Genomic DNA, 22,595 nt, shown 5'->3' on the forward strand with positions numbered 1-22,595 from the left:
GATGTACACTGATCATACTGATCGATCAATGTGATCAATACATACTGTAAGTGTCGTCGACCAGCTGAAAAATCACGACACTCCACTGATGGGCGTGTCTCGTATAGACAAAGTGAGAATATAGATTATCTATATATATATATATATGTATATATATATATGTATATATATATATATATACATACACACACACGTATATATAGATAACCTAGAGTATACAGTATATACTATATATATATACTGTATTCTATATACACACTGTATGTATATATGTATATCTACATATATATATACATACTGTACATACATACATATATATATGTATATACATATAAATAGATAAATACACATATATACACACATACCCTTGGTGCTCAAACTGTGGTATGTGTACCACCACTGGTACGTGAGCGTCCTCTGGTGGTACTTGAGGAAAATAAAAAATAGATGTGATCAGAGCAGAGCTGACTTTACTCGGTTTATTGTAGCGTGTAATTGTTTTTATGTTACTTTGAGAGCTCAGTATTTTCTCAGGTGATACTTGGTATAAAAACCACCGATGTAAACAAATAAATGATCACTTTATTAGAAACAGTCCTGCATTGCCGCAGCACATATGCATCCTCATTAAAGCCGAGCACTCATTCTATTGTGTATATCTATATATATCTCTATATGTAGATATAGATAGAACTATATGAAGTCCACCCCTTCAACCCCAAAACAACAAAAACCAAACAATAATCCAACTAGATTCTTTATTTGATGTTTTATTCGCTTGATCATTTCTCCAACCCAAAGACAAGAATACACAGCATAAATTGAAAATATCCCATTTAATAGTTTACAACTTCATCTTTAATCATCTTTTCATACTTTCAGTCTGACATTCACACTCACCTTGAAGCCACGTGGAACTAGGGTTCAGTTCAACATGTCAAACCTGACTGGAAAAAGTGAACCTTATGCTTAAATCCCCCCCCAACAAATCAGAAACGACACTGTTTCACAGGCAGGACAGACCTGGGGGGTCACAGACATTTTGTTTTCCAAACACAATGGTGGCATTGCGGGATTTAACAGGGAAACTGAACACGGTCATAATTTAAATGCTCTTCCAAGCCCGTTACACGCAGAACTCAAACCCAACAAATCAACATAAAAAAACACAATAATCTGAAGGATGTGCACTTTCAGCTCCCTCTGAAAACATGGACAGCACTGTGAGCGTGATGTGGACAGCTGTACATGTTCGTCCTGACCCGTGAAAGTGGCGTGAACCGTTTTATACTTTTTAACGTCTTGCATTTCAAAAAAGAATCTCAGATCAAGAGTAGAAATGACATTATTTACACTGGTTTCCACATGCAGCTCACAAGCTGAAAGTTGAAATTGCAGCCAAAAAATGTCCTATTTAGATAAAAGACAAGTCACACTTCACCTCAAAAGCAGAGTTTTTTCCCCTCTCTCTCACATACAAGTAGGAGAACTTCAAATATGTACTCGTTTCCATTTCTTTCTTTTTTTAAATTAGAACCGTCCAAAGCACTTGTGTCCGGCTCATTTGTACATTTATCACTGAAAGAACTCAGATCACATGGAATTAAACGAGTTTGACGTTTCGCTCGACTCCCCCTTGTGGTCATTATCTCACAGCACAGGTTTGTCTGAGGATGAAGCAACGCCTCATTCAAAGAAAAGAAAAACATGATCTATTGCCTTCCTCTCTCTAATATCCTCACCAACCCCTTTCAAATCAGCTCAGATGAAAAGAAGCTGCGCGTGTGCCATGCAGAGGCAAACATGGGTGACGATGGGATGGAAGTGAAGACACGGAGCCCGAAACTGCTCCAACAGGAAGTGCCAAAACTATCAGCCCCCGACGAGGCCAACTCAAACCTACTTAGATAACACGCACACGCGAGACGCCAGAGGGAAGAGGAGGGCGTGGACACACGAGGAAGCAGATGAGGAAGGTGCCCCGGCTGTGCTCGGGGCTCTCAGTAGTACAGTGCATCATTCACACAGTGTCTGTGGAGACAGAGCTAACCCTTCACTCAGCGACTGTGTTTGTCAAGAGGAGTTAAGGTGACACAATAATCAAAGAAGATGCAGCTCAGTTGCATCCTTTTAAGATTCTGGTTTGTAAATATACGCATATAATTAATTATACTTTCTAGCTAATCCTTTTAATTCTTCACGTGGGTTTTATTTATTTCATGTGATCAGCTGTTGTTTGTTTTACAACTATATACAATGTACAGGCAGCAGATCATATATCTTTTACAGTTAGTTACTGACGATACAGGGACGTCTCATTAGACCAACGATGACGGGATCTATTTAGACACTATACATTATGAAGAGGTTTTTTTTTTTTTTTAGAAAATGGTATCTAAAAAAAGGATGAAAGATAGTACAAGAGACACAAAGTGTAAAAGCCCTCAATATGTACAGAAAAAAACAGAAAAAGGAAATTATTTTCACCATATACACATCAGAAATATCTCCAACGCTAATAGTCTCTCTGATTTGGTCACAGAAGTTAGAAGAAAGTGAAGCAAAGAGGAAAAATAATAAAGGATACGGCCTGACTGAACGTCGGAGGATTTAAGTTAAGCTTGTTAATCAATGAACATTAGTTCCTCTCATGCAGATGCTCCTCCCCCTTGATTGCAGTCAGAGAACATGGTGAGGTATTAGCACGGTCAGAATCTGACTCACCACAGAACCACCCGTCCCAAACTGACCCACAATCTCAACCTCAATCCAAACACACGCCCACGTCTGTCGATGGAGGGAAATCTCAAGACTTTTTTTAAAAAACACCAATGAACTCAATGTCAGTTCAGGAGAAGTTTACATCGATTAGCTGCCATAGTCTTCAACATCTGCGTCGTTATTAGTTATTACATCCAACACGTGTTTTTAATGGACAGTCGGGGGAAATGATTCAAATCCTGAACTTTCTTTTTCTCTCAAAACAAAGACAATCATCACATGGCTGTGGACATCTGGGAACACGTGGGTGACTATTATTATTATTGTTATTATTATTGTTGGCTCATTAAGAGACACCTATAGAACTCGATGTAATGAAGTGACACCAATTCAAAACGTCAGGACCATTTTTCTCAGAGTGAAAGAAGAAGCAATCGTCGCACAAGCAAACGTACGCAGCTCATACAGAACTCCATCGTTCAGGGGCTTTTTTCTCTAGCTAAGTCAGAAAGGCACATCACTTTGATATCAGGCATAAATAGTCAAGTCAAATTACTGCAGAAATAAAACAGTTTCACAAAAATAGTGCTGATGAGATGAGTGTCCTCATCACAGAAACAGGAGGGAAAAGCATTCAGTGCATGTAACTACATTCATAACCAGCTTCATCTTCATGTATGTGCGTGGTGACGAGGATTTCATTTAATCAGGTTAAATAAATCTGAAATGTATCTACACTGCGAGGACAGAAGTTTCAACGTCGATCCCGGATCAACTCGTCATCAGATCAACTTCAGACGAACGAACATCCTGAAACTAAGTAAAGCAATGAACCGGTGAGTTTAATATACACATGGAAACTAAAGCTACAGAGCAGTGAGCTGAGTGTTTTCTCTTCATCTATCCACAGGTGACCTAACCGCGCGTCTGCGATCCATTCAACGCTCTTTTCCATCGCGACAAAACAAAGTGAAAGCAGGACAAAGTCATCGACTACCACTGAGTGCCAGGAAATCCCCTCTGAGCTTCAGTCAGTGTGTGATCGTGATCCTAACAATGCTCAAATATGCTTTAAGCAAATTAATGTAATTCAAAGATGTATACAACTCAAACAAGTTATATCACTTGTGGTACGGAGGGTCAAAAAGGAGACGATGCACTAAACTGACCTTTGTTTCGTCTGCTTCTGTGACAGAGACGAGGGATCGTATAAAAAGTCTGACCACGAATGTGTTCGTTAGAAATTAAAACGAGAACATGATGACTGCACTGCTCGTAGTGAGCAACGCAGCGTCTCAGTGATGTGTGCGTGAGTGTGTGTTTGCGAGTGTGTGAGGGAGGTGACGGTGCCGTGGAGAAAGTGTTGGTGGACAAAACAGTACTCGGAGGCAAAGATCAAGAAAACCAATTAGGAAAGAAAAGAGAAAGTTTGCCGATTGATATGTTTTCCCCAATTTTTCTTTGTGATGTCGAGAGTCAACAGGGTTTTTCGTAACATCTGCATTTTTCTCCTGTGTCGGACGCTCGGCTGCTTCCCATGCAACTCCAGGGCAGCAGCGTGCACTGACGTCACAGGGGGGTCCAGTGGAAGAGAGGAGGGAAGTGAAAGGAGATCGTTTTCATAGTTCCCTTGGTGGGGCGTTTAGGGGCAACAGGCACAGCTCATCACTGCCAGGACTGAGGGGGGAAATTATTCACCTCAGACAGGTCCTGCACAGGCGAGCCTTTGTGGGTGTACGTCAGCTTGATCCTCATTCGTAACTGTTGCTGTAAATGTGTGAGGACGACGGTGTTTATATACAGAAAGGAGACGTTCAGGTCAATCACATGAGGTTGCACATGTTCACATGACAAACTGACCTTCTGTGGGTTGAGGACTCTGATGACCTGCGTGACAGATCCCTGGTTGAGTGCGGGGACAACGTTACTGCTCGGTGAGAGGAGCTGCAGCTGGAATGTCTGAAAAAAGCAGACCATTTAAATACAAACGCTGAAATAACACAGTTGTTTGAATGAATCCATTTTGCTTTCAAATGTATTAAAATAAAAAGGTCAATAGCTGGGTTTCCATTAGAATCTTTGTGTTTACTTTACCGCCTACCTGCAGTACCTTACTGGCCCACCAGGAGGCCAAGACAATCAGCTTGGGAATCAGTGAACCTGTGACCACTGCACAGAAGCCTGTGAGCGCCTGCGTCTGCTTACCTTTGGTACTGCAGCCTGAAAAACAAACTCTGTCATCTCTGACTCTGTGGAGTTGGTAGCATGGATGGTGATGACTGCCACGTTGGGATTGGGATTAGCGCGCTCAAATGTGAAGTCTATTTTTAGACCATTCTTGTTGTACGCTATCATAGGAGGGATTCCTTTGAAGACACAGAGAGCAAAAGATGCATCGTTTAAATCCATCCACTGAAATTTCCTTTAAAATCGGGATATAGATAATCATATGTATGTATGTATGTATGTATGTATGTGTGTGTATATATATATATATATATATATACACACAGTATATATATATATATACACATACATATACATAGATTCTCACCTGCAGGGGCAATGTCATTAAACAGGGGCTGCGAGGAGAGGCCGTCCAAGAGGAAAGGGGGTTGGGAGGAGGGCACAGAGGGAGCAGGGGCTGGACCTAATGGGTGGGGGAGGGGAGAGCAACATACCAGGGTTTGAGATTACACAAACATCATCATCACTGCCCTGCGTCAAGTTCACGCCGTCGTCACTGTGCGTGGTTAGAAAAAGGAGGAGCCTACCACTTAGCGAAAGGTCGCCCAGCAGATCGAGCAGCTCTCCTCCAGCTGAGGCGGGCTTGGTGGGCATCGAGGTCTGAATCACGGGCACCACATCATTACCCCCCAGCAAGTCTAATAAATCATTAGCCTGGAGGACGAGGACAGCACATAATCATGATAAAGCACCTGCAGTCAGAACTCACAGCGATGCCGGAGCAAAAACATAATTAAAACATTTGACATGCTATGTTATACTGTTTTCAAGGCTTCCACGTTTACTTTCCTCACAATGAAACCCCCACGTGTCCTCACCTGATTGGCAGGCTGGGCGACAGGTGGTGGATGTTTGGCTTCCACAGCAGAGGGCTCCGCCTCCCCGTTTGTCTGCACGATCTCTGAGGGGCCGTTAGTGGCAGTTTTCTCCATGATGGGCATTCGTTCAAGAAGAGCTGGCCTGCGTTCAATAAACAGGTCAGGTATGAGGAGCGCGCCAAAAACATGGACCACAATGAAATGTGTCTCGGCTGATGGGGAGCACTTTCACCTCATGTGGTCGTATTTCTTGAAAAGCGCGTTGTACTCCACAGCTCTCTGCTGAAGCTCCACGTCGATGCTGCTGCCGTACACTGAAACCACCTTCTTGATTCGGCTAAACATTACAAACACATGACAGATGAGAGACGTACTTATTAGTTAGTGTTAACAACAAATGGTCGAACGCTTCAGAAGTAAGGGTCTGAAGTGTGAAGGCCGTGACTTACTTTACACTACTGAAGCGAGTGGACAGCTTCATGATGGCAGTGAGAGAATAACCCCGGGTCACAGGTGTGGACAGGTTAGACGCCAGGAGTCCTTCCAACACGTCCAGGACTTCATCTTCAGTCACCTTCATTTAAGAGGAAAGAAGAAAATAAATCTAACGTCACTGATCTGTCGATGATGATGGTCGTGCGGCTAAGAGCCTTGGATGAAGTCTTTGAAACTAGAAACCTGCGAGATGTTAATCGGTCTCATGTCTTTGCAAATAAAGCGCACCCGTTTGTCTGTAATAGTATTCTGACGAGCAGCTGTGAACCCCGCGACGCTGAGGGAGGCAAAAACCACTTGTCTGCTCGGACTTAAACTCTGCTACTTTGCCAGGTGTCCACTCATGTCCACGCGTGTTGTCGAGTGATCTTTATTTGTAATTTTACAGTTTGTTGGTGGAAAGCCAAAACCTTTCCACACACGTCTCTTTAGATGGTCAGGACTGGCGACCACCGTGGGTGTTTTCTCGCCGTCGTTTCTGACTGAGCGCGAGATTGTTGTAATTCAAAAACTTTATTGTTCTGCGAGGGTCGTACGTGACCAAAGCCTTTTGTTTGTCACACGTGGATAGGCAGAGGAAAGAGGTTTTAACATGTGTATTAAAAAAATGATAATAAAATACACATTTGAACAGTAATTACAACATTCGATTATTATTATTGTTTTGTTCTTTTAACATTCGACTCCTGAGATTCGTTCCACCAGCCCTGGTGTGTTTGTATGTTTTGGGATTGGTCCACGTGTACCTGGATTGGCTCCTCCTCCTCACACTGTCCAGACAGTAGCAGGTCCCCGTACTCTCCTATACACCAGGAAGCCACCTGCACGAGAGGTTGCTACAGAACACAGAGAAAAACAACTCAAACTCTGACATCGTGTTAAGATAATGTATTCATTCATCAAATGATCGTATGATTTTATGCTTCGTCCCTAATCTGAACAGCTCTGACCTGTGAGATGTCATCCAGCAGTGCTTTGTAGAGTCTCTGCACTGTGTAGGCATGCATCTCCACACTGTTGGTGATGAGCTGGATGAGATTAGGAACAGAATCGTCTCGCACGTAGCTCCCCGCCTGTGGAATTGAAGCATATGCATGTATTTGTAGATTTGCATCTAAACAGAAACTGAAGACACAGAAGGATTTGTACGTACTGTCGTCAGGACTCTCATCACGGTGTCTATGTGCCATCTTTTCGAAGGTGCATACCTGGAACATGAAGAACGCGTTCATAAAAAGACTAAAGACAGTTTAAAAAGAAAAAGCCCAAACACGTGGAAGAGAAACGCTGTCAGAAAACAAATGGTATCAACATGGTCTGTCAGACGATGGATCACTCATTTTATCATCATACAGCATTTCGATGCTTTAGTGCTTAAAGTGGGAATATTATTACATAACTGACATTTAACCTGCATGTGTTTGATTAATAATGCAGATTCAGTTACATTTCCCATGTAGTCGTGACTGTGCTGGTTGTACTGATGATTAAATCATCAAGGTCACGGAGAATGTGTTATCAGTTTACTACAAAGTTCAGTATAACGTGTAGTGAAGTCAGAGCCATACTTCTCTGCAGCTAGAAAGACTCCTGATGCACAGTCTGCTTTGAACTCTGGGTCACAGGAGTCCAGGAAGTAGAGCAGCTCCTTCATCATGCCTCGGACATTGTTGCCGTTCACCAGAGCAAAACTCAGTTCCATCGCACGCCTACGCGTGAAAAATCACAGAGAGACCGAGGTCAGACAAGAAAAGGCAAAATTCTAAGAGAATATGTCAAATGAAAATAAGGAGAATCACCGTTTGATGGACACGTCCAGGTCTTTCAAACAATCCACGATGGTGCTTCGATGCCTCTGCACTGCGTTGTGGTCAGTTTGCACCGTCTTTAGTAGAGAAGTCAAAGCCACGTATCTGGAGAAGAAAGTTCATTTTAAATCAATCAACAGAAATTCAGAGCAACACATCATTTCTACAAACTCAGTGGGTGAAATAATTACCTAATATTTTTGTCATTGTTAAGAAGGAAGCGACCTAGTATGTTGATGGCCAAGACCTAAAAGAGGAAAAACATGAGTTAATAAAGATGTTCACACCACACGTCGTCACACAACGTAAATCAACTCACCCTCAATCCACTTTCTGACTTGATGTCCATTATTGTCAGTACAGTCTCGTACAGGATTGCATTGCCTACATTTTTACTCGTCTCTGTGTTCGTTGCCACCTGCAGGTGAGCACACAGGTACGCGGTTCATTGGTCAGAAAAATGCTTCATCATTTCATTCACTGTAAAGATAAAAGGATAAAGTCCAACCTGTGCAAGGATGTCATTCATTGCTTCACTGGAGTCGTCATCGCTCTTGCCTAAAATTCTCAGTAGTCTCAATATCCGCACCTGAAAGAGGAGACAGACAGGTCCTGTTATTTCAACAATACAATGGACTTCATTGATCTTAACACAATCATTCTGGTTTCTTTAGCTCCTTTGCTGCCACTACCATGTTTATTTAACACCTCAAACTAACCAACAAAGTCATGTGATCATCATGGGTTGTGAATAAGCACCGGGCCATGGACTGAAGTAGAGACGAGCGTTACCTGCAGGAAGGGGTCGCTGATGCCCGACACATCATGCTCGGGAGAGTATCCAGACATGATGAGGTTCTTCAGGATTCTCACCAACTGTGGAACCAGCTACAAAAAAGATCGACAACAGAAAACAAGAGAGGCGTCACAACATTTGCACGTTCCATGATCTCCAACATTAACGATCTTCAAGAACTTTGAAATCTAATCATTTCTTATTTTTGACTCATGTGAAGAGTGCATGGGTTGAAGTTCTTGCTTAGTGAATTAGAGCAAATATGGTTAATAATTAAACATTTGATTGCATAAAAATATTAGGTTAGTACATTTGGAGAATTCTGCTTATACATTTCTGTTATAAAGGGTTCAATTAAATTAACACTGATTTGCATTTGAGCCTAGAATTTAATTTAGTATGAACAAAAACATTCATTCTTATCTTGCCCTAACATTTCCAACACAGTTATCACGACATAAACTGAACTGAATGACACAGTCTTTGGTGAACAGCCTGTAGTCTTATCCAGCACTAAAGCACAATAAGTTCTATATTTTTTTGCACTCTTTGGAAATGCTCATACGTAATGTTGACTGTGGAAATGTCTGTCTATTCTTAACAACTAGAGGATACGCTGAATATTCCAGAGCAGGTTCCTTTATAGAACATGCAAAGATTGAACAAATATCAATCTTCTATACTCTACAGCTGGAGGGAGAACAAACAAGCGGAAGTGTTGTTTTTGGACTTTAAAGAGACAAGGACATTTACATTTAAGTCCCATGTCTTCACAGCCAACACAGCCATTATAGTTTCCTCTCGACAACAACTACACACCTCGTGGACCTCTTTACAATTACACCGAGCTAAATAAGTGACACAAGTGAATCGCTAACAAAGAAACAGGCAGAGTAAAGAAAAACATCTGCTCTGGGTTAAAACACCTGTGATGACAAACTCACCCACCTGCTCTTAAATAGACAGTGACCAAATTCATTGTGTTTTAGGCAAATGACACTGAAAACGATCGTGAAAATGTATCTGACAAATGGGCCAAAAACAATCATTTGTACTTTTCAAAAACACTGAAAAATGAATGATCACTGTGCAAGTTAAAGGAATCAAAATGATAAATTAAACACAAGATGACATTACTCAACACAAATTTGGTAACTTCTGAGGTGACTGTGAGGAGTGATTACTATTTACAGCATGCACCAGCTATGAGATCAGAATGTACTCTTACCTTCTCATTCTAACACAATGCAGGAATTGTAACAAAGACAAATGACAGAAAAAATATGAGGTAGATGTTAGGGAGGGGAAACTGGAAATCATTCACTTTCAGAGAGCTCAAAATAATATTCAGATCGTAATCATGAGAGGAGTGGTGCGTCTGGCACCTGGAGAAGTAGAGGTACAGCAGCAGTTGAAATACAAGAGAAGAGGAGAGAAATGATTGAGACATACTTTAAAAGTGAGGAAAACCTGCAGCGCAATCCAAACCTCGAGAAGCTTAACATGTTCAACTCGCTCAGTTACAGCAAAAAGAAATGTGCAAAGGGAGAATGAAATGTGACGTGAGATTAAGACAAATGCTTTCATCGCCACTTGGAAAGACGTGTCCATCTGTACCTTTCTGAAGTGAGCCAGCATGTCGGGACTTCTTTCACACATTTCAGTGAGGAGGACGACTGATGTGTGGAGAACACCTGAGAGGACAGAGGAGTAAAGGTCAGACGGAGATCATTAAAGAGAGATTGTGTTCTTGTTGTACTATCTGAAAGACACTCGAGTTTAGAGGTTCAGCGCGTTATCATGCTAATATTTGTTTCAATGTTCATCTCAATGTTACAACTTTCTTTATCAGATTATTAAGGACGGCAGGAATGTGCACTGGTCTGCGTTTGACAGATGATGATGATGCTACATTGTTTCAAACTTTCTGCTCATGGAGCATTTTTAGTAACACTCCTGAATTGACCTTTTCATCCGACATGGTAATAACAATAATTGACACACTCTACACTGCAGAGCACATCATCATTTTGGAGTTTGGAGTTGTTTGTACTTGTGTTACAGTTACACAAAAGCCCAAGACAGACGTCAAAAAATACATGCACGTATGTATGATTAACCATAGAGGAGCTCAGGTGACAGCACCATAAATCTATACAGGCTAATCATCTCCTCGTGACCTGAACGTCACATAGCATTGGTGAAAATGCAGCTGTGGGACAGAAGAGGAAACTGTGAATACCCGATATTTACAAGTTTATTTTTATAACTGACTGACTAAGTTGGTTGCTTATCTTAATGCACTATATGAGGTCAATAATGACATGTCAATAAATAGTGCTACTTATTATTCCAGTGGTGCTATTTTTAAAAACGATCACCCTCTGTTAGGAACAAATGAGCCCCATACTTTATGACAGACTCATTAATTTTGCTGTCCTCTGCAAAGGACACAAGCTGTCCAGCTGTTATGAGCAAAACCCTGCGAATCGCAAGGAAACGCGACAAAGAACAAACAGCAACGGGATCCGAACAAACTTTGACAACGCACCATGGTTCTTCTCACTCAGCAGGTTTTTTGTGGCTGGAAGGAACATTTCCATGAGTTCTGGAACCTTCCTGATGACATGAACAGCACACAATGCTGCCTGTCAAATATTTACACACAGGGAAAAAGCAATGAAAAAGGGTTTAAACCACAAAACAGTATTTTATCTCAGAGTGAAGAGAAACTGCATTCATGCCTTTCATTACAGGACAACTCCTGGTTTTAGAGCCATCATGTCAAAACAAGACAAAAGTCAGTCTTACTTTTTTCCTTAAGTAGGAGTTAGACGTTTTGAGGAGCTTCTCCACTTCTCCTGCCAGGTCACGACACATTTCTGAGGAACCCATGCAGCCCAAAGTGCACAAAGCCAGGCCTTGGACATATTGTGTGCTGTGATTTAAGTCACTGGTGTGGGGAGAGACAGGTGAGTAAGTCAACTAATATATGAAGTAAAGTCATGAATTTAACAAAGAAATGAAGCCATCGAGATTGCTGACTGCAAAAGATAATAAGAGCTGAACACTAAATAATTATTAACCTAGAACGTTGCCCCAACTTACTTCTTAATGCAATTTGTCATGAGTAGATGGACGTCCTGCCTCTCATCCAGCAGCAGCATAGCTCCCAAATAACCTATCCGTTTGTCAGTGAACTTCTGGGACGCAATCAGCTTCAGGCACTCCAGCTGGAAAACAAAGTGTCCTGTCACAACACTACCCAGGGTATGAGCATTCTTACAGTAATGTCACCGGGAAGCTGGGGGGTAGAGTGGCTCAGTGGTAAAGACCGGTACCCTGTGTGCGAAAGACATCATGGTCGCAAGTTCGACTCCACCCCAATTCCATTATAAGTCACTTTGGATAAAAGCGTCATGTAATGTAATGTAACCCATAACCCTCCAAGCAAACAGACCTGGCCAAAGTGTGCCGGGTAGCCCAACATGTGCATATAAAGTAGCTTTGCCACATTTCTGCAACGGTATGTATTGTCTTCCTCTCTGAAGGACGAGCGGATAGCAGCACACTCTTTCTGGATCATCTCACGCTCCTCTGCCTGGGTCCGTGCTGTCCGGATAGTCCGGATCAGCTCCCGAAGTCTGATCGGAGCTGGCATTCTCTGGGAAAACAAGAAGAAGAGACACAGGTTGGCATCCATTGCCTCGAGGTGGGACAGAGATGAGATGACACAAGGACAAGAGTTAAACCTCTAATAAGGAAGAATATTACACCTGCTGCAGCATCCAGCATCAATTAAGAAATTAGATTCTTCTTTCATCCAAGAGATGGTGCATTTAATGGCTCTTTGGATTTAACACAAAAACTTTTAAGACCTTTAAAGAGTATCAACATCTTTACACATCAGTTTATATGGTTACCAGGTCAAAGAAATGATGGGAGCGAGCAGAGTCTTTGAAAAATGATATTCCACGTTTCAGTTCACTTCATTTAAGAAAGAGACGTTAACAAGAAAGGCTGTGGACATTTGTCTCTTATCTAACGTTTATCTGTCAACATGCAGGCCGTAATGAAGCAGCTCCAGCAACTGCAACATGACTTACTTGTCAGGCAATTTCTCCATCTAAGTATCCAACGCCCTGAAGTGATGATGCAATTTTATTGAATGTGAGACAGCACTCGTTAGGTGCTGGATAAAAAGGGCGTGGCGTGTTACTCATACTTTTTTACACATTCTAACACCAGTTGTAAAGGGGGCGTTAATGTCAGCAACTTCCTGTTTACACTGCCACACACATGCCCAGTGTAACATCAATCTTTCTCATACATTTCCTCAGCAGTGGTGGCCACTAATGTTAGATTACTGAGCACCGCTGCTAAGATTTCACTTCATCAATCATTGATATCATTGTGCAACAAGTGAGCAACAAAAGCTACAAATTAAGTACACAAAATCTAATCTACAATGATTATATTAGGCCATTCAATTTAAAACTATTTGGCCTTGATATGGGCCACACTATCAGCCACTCTGGCGCAAAATATCAAAAGATTTGATTGTTTTTAATCAGAAAATTACATTACACAATGTTGCAGCACTGAATAACAAGCTTTTCTCAGCCAACATCCACTTTACATGGACTTCAAGGTTGCCTCTGATTCCATTTCTTAAACCTGTACACTGTGTAGGTTGCAGTACTTATATCTGAATGCCCAGGGGAAAAGCTGCCTACCACATTATCATTAACTATCCATAATAAGAGTTAATTAAATTACTTGAAAGTATGCCAGTCCAGGGAGGAAAATGATACAGATATAAAAAGAATGAGGACATCCTTTATTGAATAAAATAGTGGTTTCTAAAGAATCAAAGAATTCACTGTAATTCACAAAGGAATAGCTGCTCAGCACGGCCCGGGTGCTCAGCCAAGGCCAAAATGTAATAAAGCCAGAGATCTACTGTCTGTCGTAACACCATTTAAATTACCTGAGCTGAATGGCCCTAGTGTTGGGCTCCATGAATCATGGCCCGCCGTCTCTTGCTGTGTCTCTAATCAAATGTGTATACATTGAAGAAAGTAAACCCAGCCTCTGCTGTGAGCTTATTAAACTAAAGTTCCTCATTCTTTCAGCTGCAGTAAAATGACTCGTTCATTTTTCATCAAGATCCGTTCGGCTCATTTTCAGTTTATAGACGGCATTTTCAAAGTTCGCACATCATAGGTGCCTGACACGAGGGGATAGGTCTGCAATCAGTCAACAACAACATGCCAGGAATATCTGAAAAAAATGTAATGCTGTCGACTTCATTCATTACTGTCACAACAGTACTCAACAGGTTTCTCAATATCAGTGGCAGTCACCTTGATCAATTGCAAAAATTAGGTACTTTTCCCTCCGTTACTGTATTAACTGTGATCACATTTTGGCAGGACCTGTCCTAGGATAAATTGTCTGAACAGTGGGGGTGTGGGGGAGACTAGGGCTGTCACCTTTTCTCCATTTTTTTCCAAATATTGTGACATGTTATTCCCTCCAATATATGTGAACAGTAAATAAATGTATGTTTAGGGTGTTGATATGGGCCTTTTTCCAGTATTATGTTCACATTTGCCCTAAAAATGAAAGCACTTTTCTTACATATTGTTGACATTTGTGTTGTACAAAAAAAGTACAAAGTAAAAAGTACTAGTTGTGGCGCCGGTCATGCATGGGCACTATTTTGAAAGTAACCATTTAGCACCTGTATCTAAAAAAAAGAAAAAGCATGCAAAATATGCTTATTACAGAGTACGGTGGTGACCACATAGATGATTAACTACAGTATTTGCAGACTATGTCAAACAAAACGAGAATGTCTGACCCATGACAAAACTGTGCAGGTTTCCGCCCAAAGCCAAAAGGTTGATGAACAAAAACAAGTCAGTAAAAGCATCAGTCACAATCAAATTCTGCCTAGCTGGTAAACTTATCAGCAACAATTTAGCTGTCCCACAGAAGCTATGAGACTTGCAAGTATGTCAGACGCTTTTTGAAGAATTATGTAATTAAGCGTCAATATGTATATTAATTTAAAGATGTACTATGCATGAATTCTGAATTGTTCAAAGCAAGCTTTTCCTCTCAGGAGATTTGGAGAACCAGTGTCGATAAGCTCTCAAAGCCTGGCAACCAGCAACAAGCAAAAGGCATGCGACTCCTCCCTTTTACTACAGGGACTATTCAACGTGTTCAGAGTCAAGAGATTGAACATACTCAAAATTGTTTTACATTAGATTGAATAAGGTCATCAGGAGGCTACAAGATGAAAAATATGCAGACCAACAAGGGGGACAAGCATTTTCCATACGCACTTTGACAGGCTGCTGTGACCTGCACTGCGTCTCTTCATTTTTCCGACTTGCTCAGCTACAGTTTATACAAAAACTAGCAAGTAGCCACACAGAATACTCAATTCCATCTTATTTCACCGAGTCAGAAAAGCTCTTTATATAACAAACAATTGATACCACTTAAACACACAACACTAAGAGCAATATCAACAAATATAAAAAAATGGATTGTCAGCTTTTACATTTGCTTCCTTCATGCATATTTAAATATTGAATTCTGCACCTTGAGCCAAGTTAAGACAATATACATTTAAATCTTAACCAATTTCAAGTTGTATCACACACATGAGAAGCAAGTTCTTGTCTCTAAAACTTGGGGGAAAAAAGGTGAATCACCAACTAACTACAGGAAATGATTAAGATAATTGTGTTGGAGTGAACATTCAGGGAGAAATGCACACAACCTGAAGTAATCTCAAAGGACTGAACCTCATGGGAAAGTAGAGGCAAACAACATACATCGTCTTTCAACAACTTCCTGTAGTGTGAGGAAAGCTGAGAAAAGCACTAGGGCACAAAGGGTAAAAGGCTCATTTAAAAAAATGATAGACAGTTTTAATGTTCATTAACATTACTATGCTACTTTAAAGTAATATAATGTAGGATTTGCTCTTGGGTTCCCCCACAGTTGGTAAATGGTACTGTTTGTTAAATGTCTGTTGCAGTAACATGCATTTGTTGGCAAGCCAACGATCCTGGTGATCTCTGAAGCAGACTGACTTATGCCTTAAAGAACAATGTTGTTTTTGTGGCCCTGACCCGAAACAAGACGTTACATAGTGTGAATGCAGGCGATGCAGATCTGCCCAGGCTTTGACAGGCATGCCAGTCATTCCTGTTGTACATTATTTGAAGGTTGAAACCTTCATTGTGCTTTGAGGTCACTAAAAGGAGCAGAGAGCTGCTAAGAACTGTACACCACTGCTTGGCAACATGATCAGGTTTGAGACTGACTCGTTAAACCCCGTCTTTACCTTAACACATAATCTAGACCAAACGTTGGTGCCGACAAACGTCACAGACCTGATTCCTCTATCAAATGTGATGAGAGGTGGATCCTGGATCCTGCCCAAAGATCCCGTTAATATATATATTTGATGGTGAAGATGTTGGCATCACATGTGTCATTCACTTCATGAATTTTCAAAGATTAATTTTAATTGATAAATTATTCTTTGAAAGCATCTACACAGGTGCATTTAAAATACTTGTGTGTGCAAACTTTAGTTACCTCATAAATGCAACACTATTTGCCATTAGCCCACATTCTCTTCCTACCACGGTCCACAATCACATAAATGCTCAATCTGCTGAACACTATTAATTTACTTATATTCTTAGGCTGGTGGTCAGCAGCAGCAGCAGAGAAGTTCTTGTACTGAGCTTAAGTTGAACTATTTGTCAGATGAAAAAATAGCTAACGCAGCAGAAGCTCTCCAGTTGCACAGAAAGAATCCATTGAAAAAAACTAATAGCAGCATGATGGAGGTCTAATAATGCTATAGCTGTGTGCAAACAAGAGATTATATCTTAAGCTTAAACCGTGAACATTTTCTACCACACTGTTGATTCAGTTAACCAATACAAATAATTATTTATTTGGGTTTGTTGGTTGTAAAATAGCCAGCAGGCAAAGCTAATAAAAAGCAAACTCATTATTTACACCACTAACATTGTGGGGCTCTTCTTACCGTGATGAATGATGCATGTCAAACGCGTTAGAAGCTGTGCTCATAATTTATTACGGCTTGCTGCTAAAAAAAAAAAAAAGGTGAGAATATTGTAGTAAAAAGTGCTGACACTCAATGTTTAAGTTCCACTTGACACACCTTCATAAAAAAAGCATGATGTCAGAGTTTGTCACAATATTAATGCCAGCAGAGATAAAGGTTAAGTGCCTTTAATTAATGTCACAGTTGCCTTGTTTAAGCCATTACAATATCAATTTCTGCAGGTGGGAGGACATGTTAGGCTTCTGCTGAATGCTAACCATCTCCTAACCTGAAGGAAAATATCACATATCCGAGTCATTGGGAGGTAGAAGGTGATTCATATTTAGCAATAAAGAGAAAACACACAATACAGGTGTCACCAACACCTCACGTCACACGCATTTACTCACTTCCTACTTACAGCTGACTTCCTGAGCGTCACCCGACTAACTTGTTCCATGAAAACGGTGTCCCTCTATAAAATAAACCCATTAATAAGAGAAATGTATCACCAAGCCGCATATTTAATCACCATGATAAAGGCAAACTCCGACAATATAAGTCAACTTCCTTAAGACTCAAATAAACGATGTGGACAGGAAGACATCTATACGCCAACTTTGTCCAACTACGAACATTATTCCTCGTTATCAAATGTTCCTAATGTCTGATTTCAGGATTCGAGCCTCACATTAAACGCTTTCATGACACTTGACGAACTCACAGTGCACCTTGCACGTCAGCTAACAGCGAGCTAACACTTGCATCTACTCGTACTAACAGAGAAAAGGCTGTCACCACAGCACTAGCTTCACCTTGGCTGACATTTCCTAAACGGAACCGTTAAATGAACAGCACTTCCCTGCACGACAGTCCCGTGTAATGTTGCTGGGACCGTCGGTGTCCGATTGTGATCGCAGATTGATTCGGACATGATGCAGTTTCAAGGCCTTCTTCAAACATTTCAATTACCAAGCTAGCGAGTCCTCATCTGGCGTAAGCTAGCTACCTGACCACTCATTTGTTTCTGGACTTTTTCATTCAAATTTCTAGCTGAATAAAAGACGACAGTGGCACACATGTGCCGTTTCTACAAAGACACAGAGCATACATTACACCAAACACGCTGCCACGATGACAGTGACCTGGGAGAGCAACACAATACAGATGGATGTGGAGCTTTACATATCCCTAGCACAGCAGGTAGTTAGCCGGGCTAGTTAGCCGGGCTAGTTAGCCGCTGACAGGCACAACCCCGGTGCACTGAGGGCTGCGACTTCCTATGCTGCGCTACACTCACTTGTCAACGGAGATACGAGCGAACGACACGCCATCGCTGACATGTTAAGACAGAGTCGTACATTTCTGTCGACATATCATCCCCGGAACATACTTACTCGCCGCAGTGATGCCAGAAAATAACTGGGTCCGTCTCTATTAGCAATGGAGGGAGGAACACACTAAGCATGCAAAATGGTGGCTACTCGAGCCTCAGCACATCTACCGCAGGCGGAGGGTTACACTGACATGTCCCAGAGGTTGGCGAAAGAAGCGCCGCGGAGTGGCTGTGTCACGGAGCTCAGCCTCTTCACCGCCAACCCGCTCTCACCACCACTCAGCCTGGGACTCCAGCCTGATATGCCAGTGTAGACCGGACACCATGGGTAATGACTGAATTATGTCTTCATGCTCGTGATAGTTGTAGCTGTGTTTCGATGCTGCGTGGTTGTTAAGCTTCTCCTCCAACGTTCTTGCACTGACAATAATGGGCCAACGTTAGCCAGCTTTGCTAACATTAACCTAATCTTACTGATGTCATTTGCGGCTCGATCATAGTGATCTGTGCGTAGGGCGCTTGCACGTGTACGAGCCGGTTTGTGTCTCCTGTCAGATACCAGCAAAGCATCGTAGATTTGTTGACACGCCGTGATTGTTTATTTGTTGAAATGGCACATTTTTGTGTTAACCTCGCGGAGGAATACACCTCTACCCCTGCTAATGTCGTGCTGCGGTCCGTTTACTCGTGGCAGTCAGTGATGACGACTGCATGTAATGTTATGACATTGGCAGTCCAGTGGTTTTGAGCGCCCTCTAGTGTTGACAGTGTGCAGTCTAATAAATAATGGCGCCGAGGGCAGAGCTCGATCATTGACTGTATAAATATGATATAAACTCCATATTCTGATGGAAATAACCACGTGTAAATAAACATGTGACCAGAAAATGACTTTGGTTAAAAGTTAAAGTCACTTTTTTTGTAATTTTACTGAAGTACAACAATCATTTTCTGCTAGTCTACATGTGCCAATCAAGACTAGAAAAGCTAGTATAAAGTACAGATATATGAATTTTGTACTTGCAGAGGAACAAAGTATTTAGACTCTGTTACATTACAACACTGGAAATAAGATAATATTACAGTTTACTCTAATGAATGATTAACTCACAAACACAATCTTAATCTTTATTTAACTTGGCATACAAAATAAAAACCTTTTTATAAGAGAGTTATATATACATGTAACAAAAGGAGTATAAAAATGTTTTTGGAAGCATCATTTTTTGTCATGATTTGGGGATTAATGCACTGATTATTGTGGGATGTTGTGTGAAAACGTGACGCTCATGTGTGCGTGGAGACTGACTGTGTTCAAATGAACAATCATAACTAACAGGAAATCCACTGTGTGTAGAGTCACAGTGATGAAAACACTCCCATTCTGCTCTACTGTTTGTACGTACTGTATTCTGAAGTAAGGACGAGATCCTGCTTTCTAATGTGTTTTATGTCAGAATAGTGGAAAGATTCTCCATAAAAAACCTTAAATGTAAGTACGGTGTTTTCTTCATGGTTAATGGGATTGAATTGAATGATAGTTTATGGTGGCTCCACAGATGCAGTTGCAGAATTTTTGAAGCCTATTACTTGAAAGAAATAAATGAAGTTGTCAAATGGTTGTTTTTGTTTTTAACATAGTCTGTGAGTTCACCATATAAACTGTTGGAGCTATTTATTAGTTTTTGTTCTTGGTGGTCATTTTGGTAGTTCATAGAATAGTTTTTTTGTATTATTATTATTTTTATGGCTTATTTGTTTACATTATTGTTAGGATTTGATAATATAGCTTTGCCTGCCTGCATGGACATTCCCTTTTCATTTGCCTGAGTACATAACTACTACCTGTCCAGGGTGCGATAGTAGTGGTTTGATTTAATAATAGTTCAGTTTAAGTTCATTAAGATTCATTTTGAACATATTTTCGACAAACGGCCTCGACATAAACGTTTATGAAACACTGGCTTCACGCGTCGTCGTTGTCTTTTCTCCGACAAGACGTGAACGCAGCACTGCTTCTTCCCTCTGCGTATCCCACAATCCTGTTCGGCGCGGCTGCGTCAGTTTTCACGCTGTACGTCAAAGATCAGCTGAGCTCGTGCGTCGCCGCAGTGAGCGCGCGGGTGTCAGCGGCTCGCGTTCGGAGCACCTCGGTGCTGCTCGGTGCTGCTCGGTGCTGCTCGGTGTGTGTGTGTATGTGTGTGTGTGTGTGTAGCCGGGTTTTTTTAAGCAGCTGTAAGAATGTGACGCCTTCACGTGCCCCGTTTTCTACGGACGCTTTCATGCGTGTTTTTTTGTCGTCAATGTTGCGTTCATCATCTGTCAGTCCCCCGTCTCTGCGGAACCGTCCGGACTGAGGAGGACATTCCGTTTGTTTTGAACCAGGAGTGGACAATAATATGTCCAGACGGAAACAGACCAACCCCTTCAAAGTTAACTGTAGGTATTTCTGTGGTGCGTTTGAGTGACAGGATTGTGCTGAATACAATTGTGATTATTTAACATCGACAGTGAAGCGTCTCAGCTGTTTTCTCTCTGTTAGTCTGACTGTGTGATTGTGAGTGACGTCACTGGAAAAGTGACTTGTTTTATTCAGTGACATGTTCTAGGATTGTTGTTTATGGCCCAAGGAAGAAATCATTCCATTTTGTTGGTGATGTAGAAAACTTGCACTGTCTGTGTGGTGGCTCTCGTTCTGCAGTGATGATATAGGTCAACAATAGTTTTAAAATCCTGGATCTGGATCTGGATCTGGATCACTGTCAGCGTTTCCCTGGGCCATAGGGTTAGTCACATATTTCAGTTCGACTCCTCACAGACAGACAAACAGACTAAACGTGGCCAAAAATAATCTCTTGTGTGCAGGAATACACACAAGTCTGTAAGCACTTGGTTAAGAGCAGCTGTTACCATGGTAACACACTCAGCAACGTTCATATGTGTGGACTGTAGAATAGTGCAGTGGCATTATAAAACACACAGCTTTGCAACGTCTCTGTGTTTCTCTGTTTGTTCCAGGAAAGTCTGTCGTGTTCTTCAAAGGCATCAAAGTTTTCAAAGGCAACGACTCTAAGTCTAAATCTTTACATGTAACGTCACAGATGATGAAAGGAGCGTGAGACCGTTCACTGGACAGGTGACTTACTCAGGGTGTGTGTGCATGTTTGGACATCTGCGCCCTGTGTGTGTGTGTGTGTGTATGGGTTGAAATTCACCATCACCAATGTGTGTGTGAGTGTGTGTGTGTGCGCGTGCACCAACTTTCAAGAGAGGAAGAAATGCAAGATACAAGATACTTAACGGACCGCGTGTTCCCCGTCTCAGGTGGAGAAATGAAAGGAGACAGAGGCTGTTACCACGGCAACCATGGTAGTAAACTACTCACGTGATTGTTGTTTGATGAAACAGTGATAAATTTGACTTTGTTTGGATAAGAAATGCAGGGTCGGTCTGTCTGTCTGTCTGTTACTCTGGTACTGTTAGTGGTACTGCACTAATAGAGCAGTTGATTTGCTAGTTGTGTAAGAATCTCAGTGCCTTCCTCTGGTTTTTGTTCTAAGGTTTCACTTTAAAGAAGAAGCAGCCTCTGACTGAGAGTCACATTATTAATGTCATGATGTTAAATCATGATGGGGGGGCGTGTGCAGAACATGACAGTTTACAGGATTACACGAAAGCAGAAGCAGATATTTGAAATATTTTGTTCTTGTTGTGTTTACACTTGTGTTGTTCAGCAGTCGTGGGCTGGTGTTTTGTTTGAATCCAGTCGTTCTATCGCTCTCTTTAGCTCAAGGAATGTCTGTGTCTGTCTGTCTGTCTGCCTGCCTGCCTGCCTGCCTGCCTGTGTCTGCCTGTGTGTGTGTGTGTCGCTGTGATGTCACGGCAGTTACTGTCACTTTGATGTAACTCTGGTCCAAACATGTGATGCTGAGTCAGTGAAACTCAGAGATGAAAGTGACGCCACACGCCACGGTCTCTGCAGCAAATGAAAAACGTGATGTCACCCGTCCGTCATTCAGGGAACATCTGTCTGACCGTCCGTCTGTTAATCACATAACTGTTCAACGGTTCACTAAATGAGACGCTGGGATAATTATCATTCATTACTCAGATACAGAACAACAGTATTTCTGAATGTCCTCAAAGTGTCACCAGCTCAAACACAACATTCACATTTAAGAAGCTGAAAATCACAGAAACTTGTTTGGATTCTTTAAAAAAACACGTCAAAATAGTTTATAATTAGTTTAGTGATCGATTAATAACA

The 22,595-nt window shown here is 41.5% G+C and overlaps 3 protein-coding genes across 7 annotated transcripts in view; 1 reads left to right on the forward strand and 2 right to left on the reverse strand.

Annotated features, from left to right (window-relative positions):
• Positions 1-22,595, reverse strand: part of swap70a (switching B cell complex subunit SWAP70a) — a 924,354-nt gene that overhangs the window by 210,348 nt on the left and 691,411 nt on the right. The window lies entirely within an intron of this gene.
• On the reverse strand, positions 745-18,476 carry ap1g1 (adaptor related protein complex 1 subunit gamma 1). 2 transcript variants are annotated; one of them, XM_044029767.1, is made up of 24 exons: positions 18,390-18,476; positions 12,346-12,549; positions 11,994-12,118; positions 11,697-11,838; positions 11,437-11,533; positions 10,503-10,579; positions 10,114-10,122; positions 8,882-8,977; positions 8,598-8,678; positions 8,409-8,507; positions 8,281-8,336; positions 8,081-8,194; positions 7,850-7,990; positions 7,435-7,489; positions 7,232-7,354; positions 7,028-7,117; positions 6,236-6,360; positions 6,019-6,123; positions 5,787-5,928; positions 5,496-5,622; positions 5,276-5,371; positions 4,927-5,087; positions 4,582-4,680; positions 745-4,488 (listed from the first exon to the last, which is right to left on the reverse strand). In XM_044029767.1, the coding sequence occupies exons 2-24, from the start codon at positions 12,544-12,546 to the stop codon at positions 4,387-4,389; spliced, it is 2,463 nt and encodes an 820-aa protein (XP_043885702.1). In that variant the 5' UTR covers positions 12,547-12,549; positions 18,390-18,476; the 3' UTR covers positions 745-4,386. The 2 variants fall into 2 exon arrangements, with proteins under 2 accessions (XP_043885702.1, XP_043885701.1); XM_044029766.1 differs by lacking the exons at positions 10,114-10,122; positions 18,390-18,476.
• The window catches only part of LOC122772091 (zinc finger protein 821), a 12,699-nt gene continuing 8,648 nt past the window's right edge, over positions 18,545-22,595 (forward strand). For 2 of the 4 annotated variants that reach the window (XM_044029776.1, XM_044029777.1), the window contains exon 1: positions 20,102-20,767. In XM_044029776.1, the coding sequence (XP_043885711.1) occupies positions 20,728-20,767 (40 nt within the window). In that variant the 5' untranslated portion in view covers positions 20,102-20,727. Of the gene's footprint in view, positions 18,657-20,100; positions 20,768-22,595 lie in introns of those variants that run through there. The other 2 variants (XM_044029779.1, XM_044029778.1) reach the window with 2 other exon arrangements.

Source organism: Solea senegalensis, linkage group LG7 (genome assembly GCF_019176455.1).
Source record: "Solea senegalensis isolate Sse05_10M linkage group LG7, IFAPA_SoseM_1, whole genome shotgun sequence".
NCBI lineage: Eukaryota > Metazoa > Chordata > Actinopteri > Pleuronectiformes > Soleidae > Solea > Solea senegalensis.

What these genes read in the sequence shown, in the direction of transcription:
- ap1g1 (XM_044029767.1), bottom strand. Translation starts at nt 12,546, where the DNA reads ATGCCAGCTCCGATCAGACTTCGGGAGCTGATCCGGACTATCCGGACA. An exon ending in GCTGAGTGAGAAGAACCATG is followed by an intron (nt 10,580 to 11,436) that starts GTGCGTTGTCAA and finishes CTGTCCTCTCAG; the next exon opens with GTGTTCTCCACACATCAGTC. An exon ending in TCAGCGACCCCTTCCTGCAG is followed by an intron (nt 8,679 to 8,881) that starts GTAACGCTCGTC and finishes CTCCTCTTTCAG; the next exon opens with GTGCGGATATTGAGACTACT.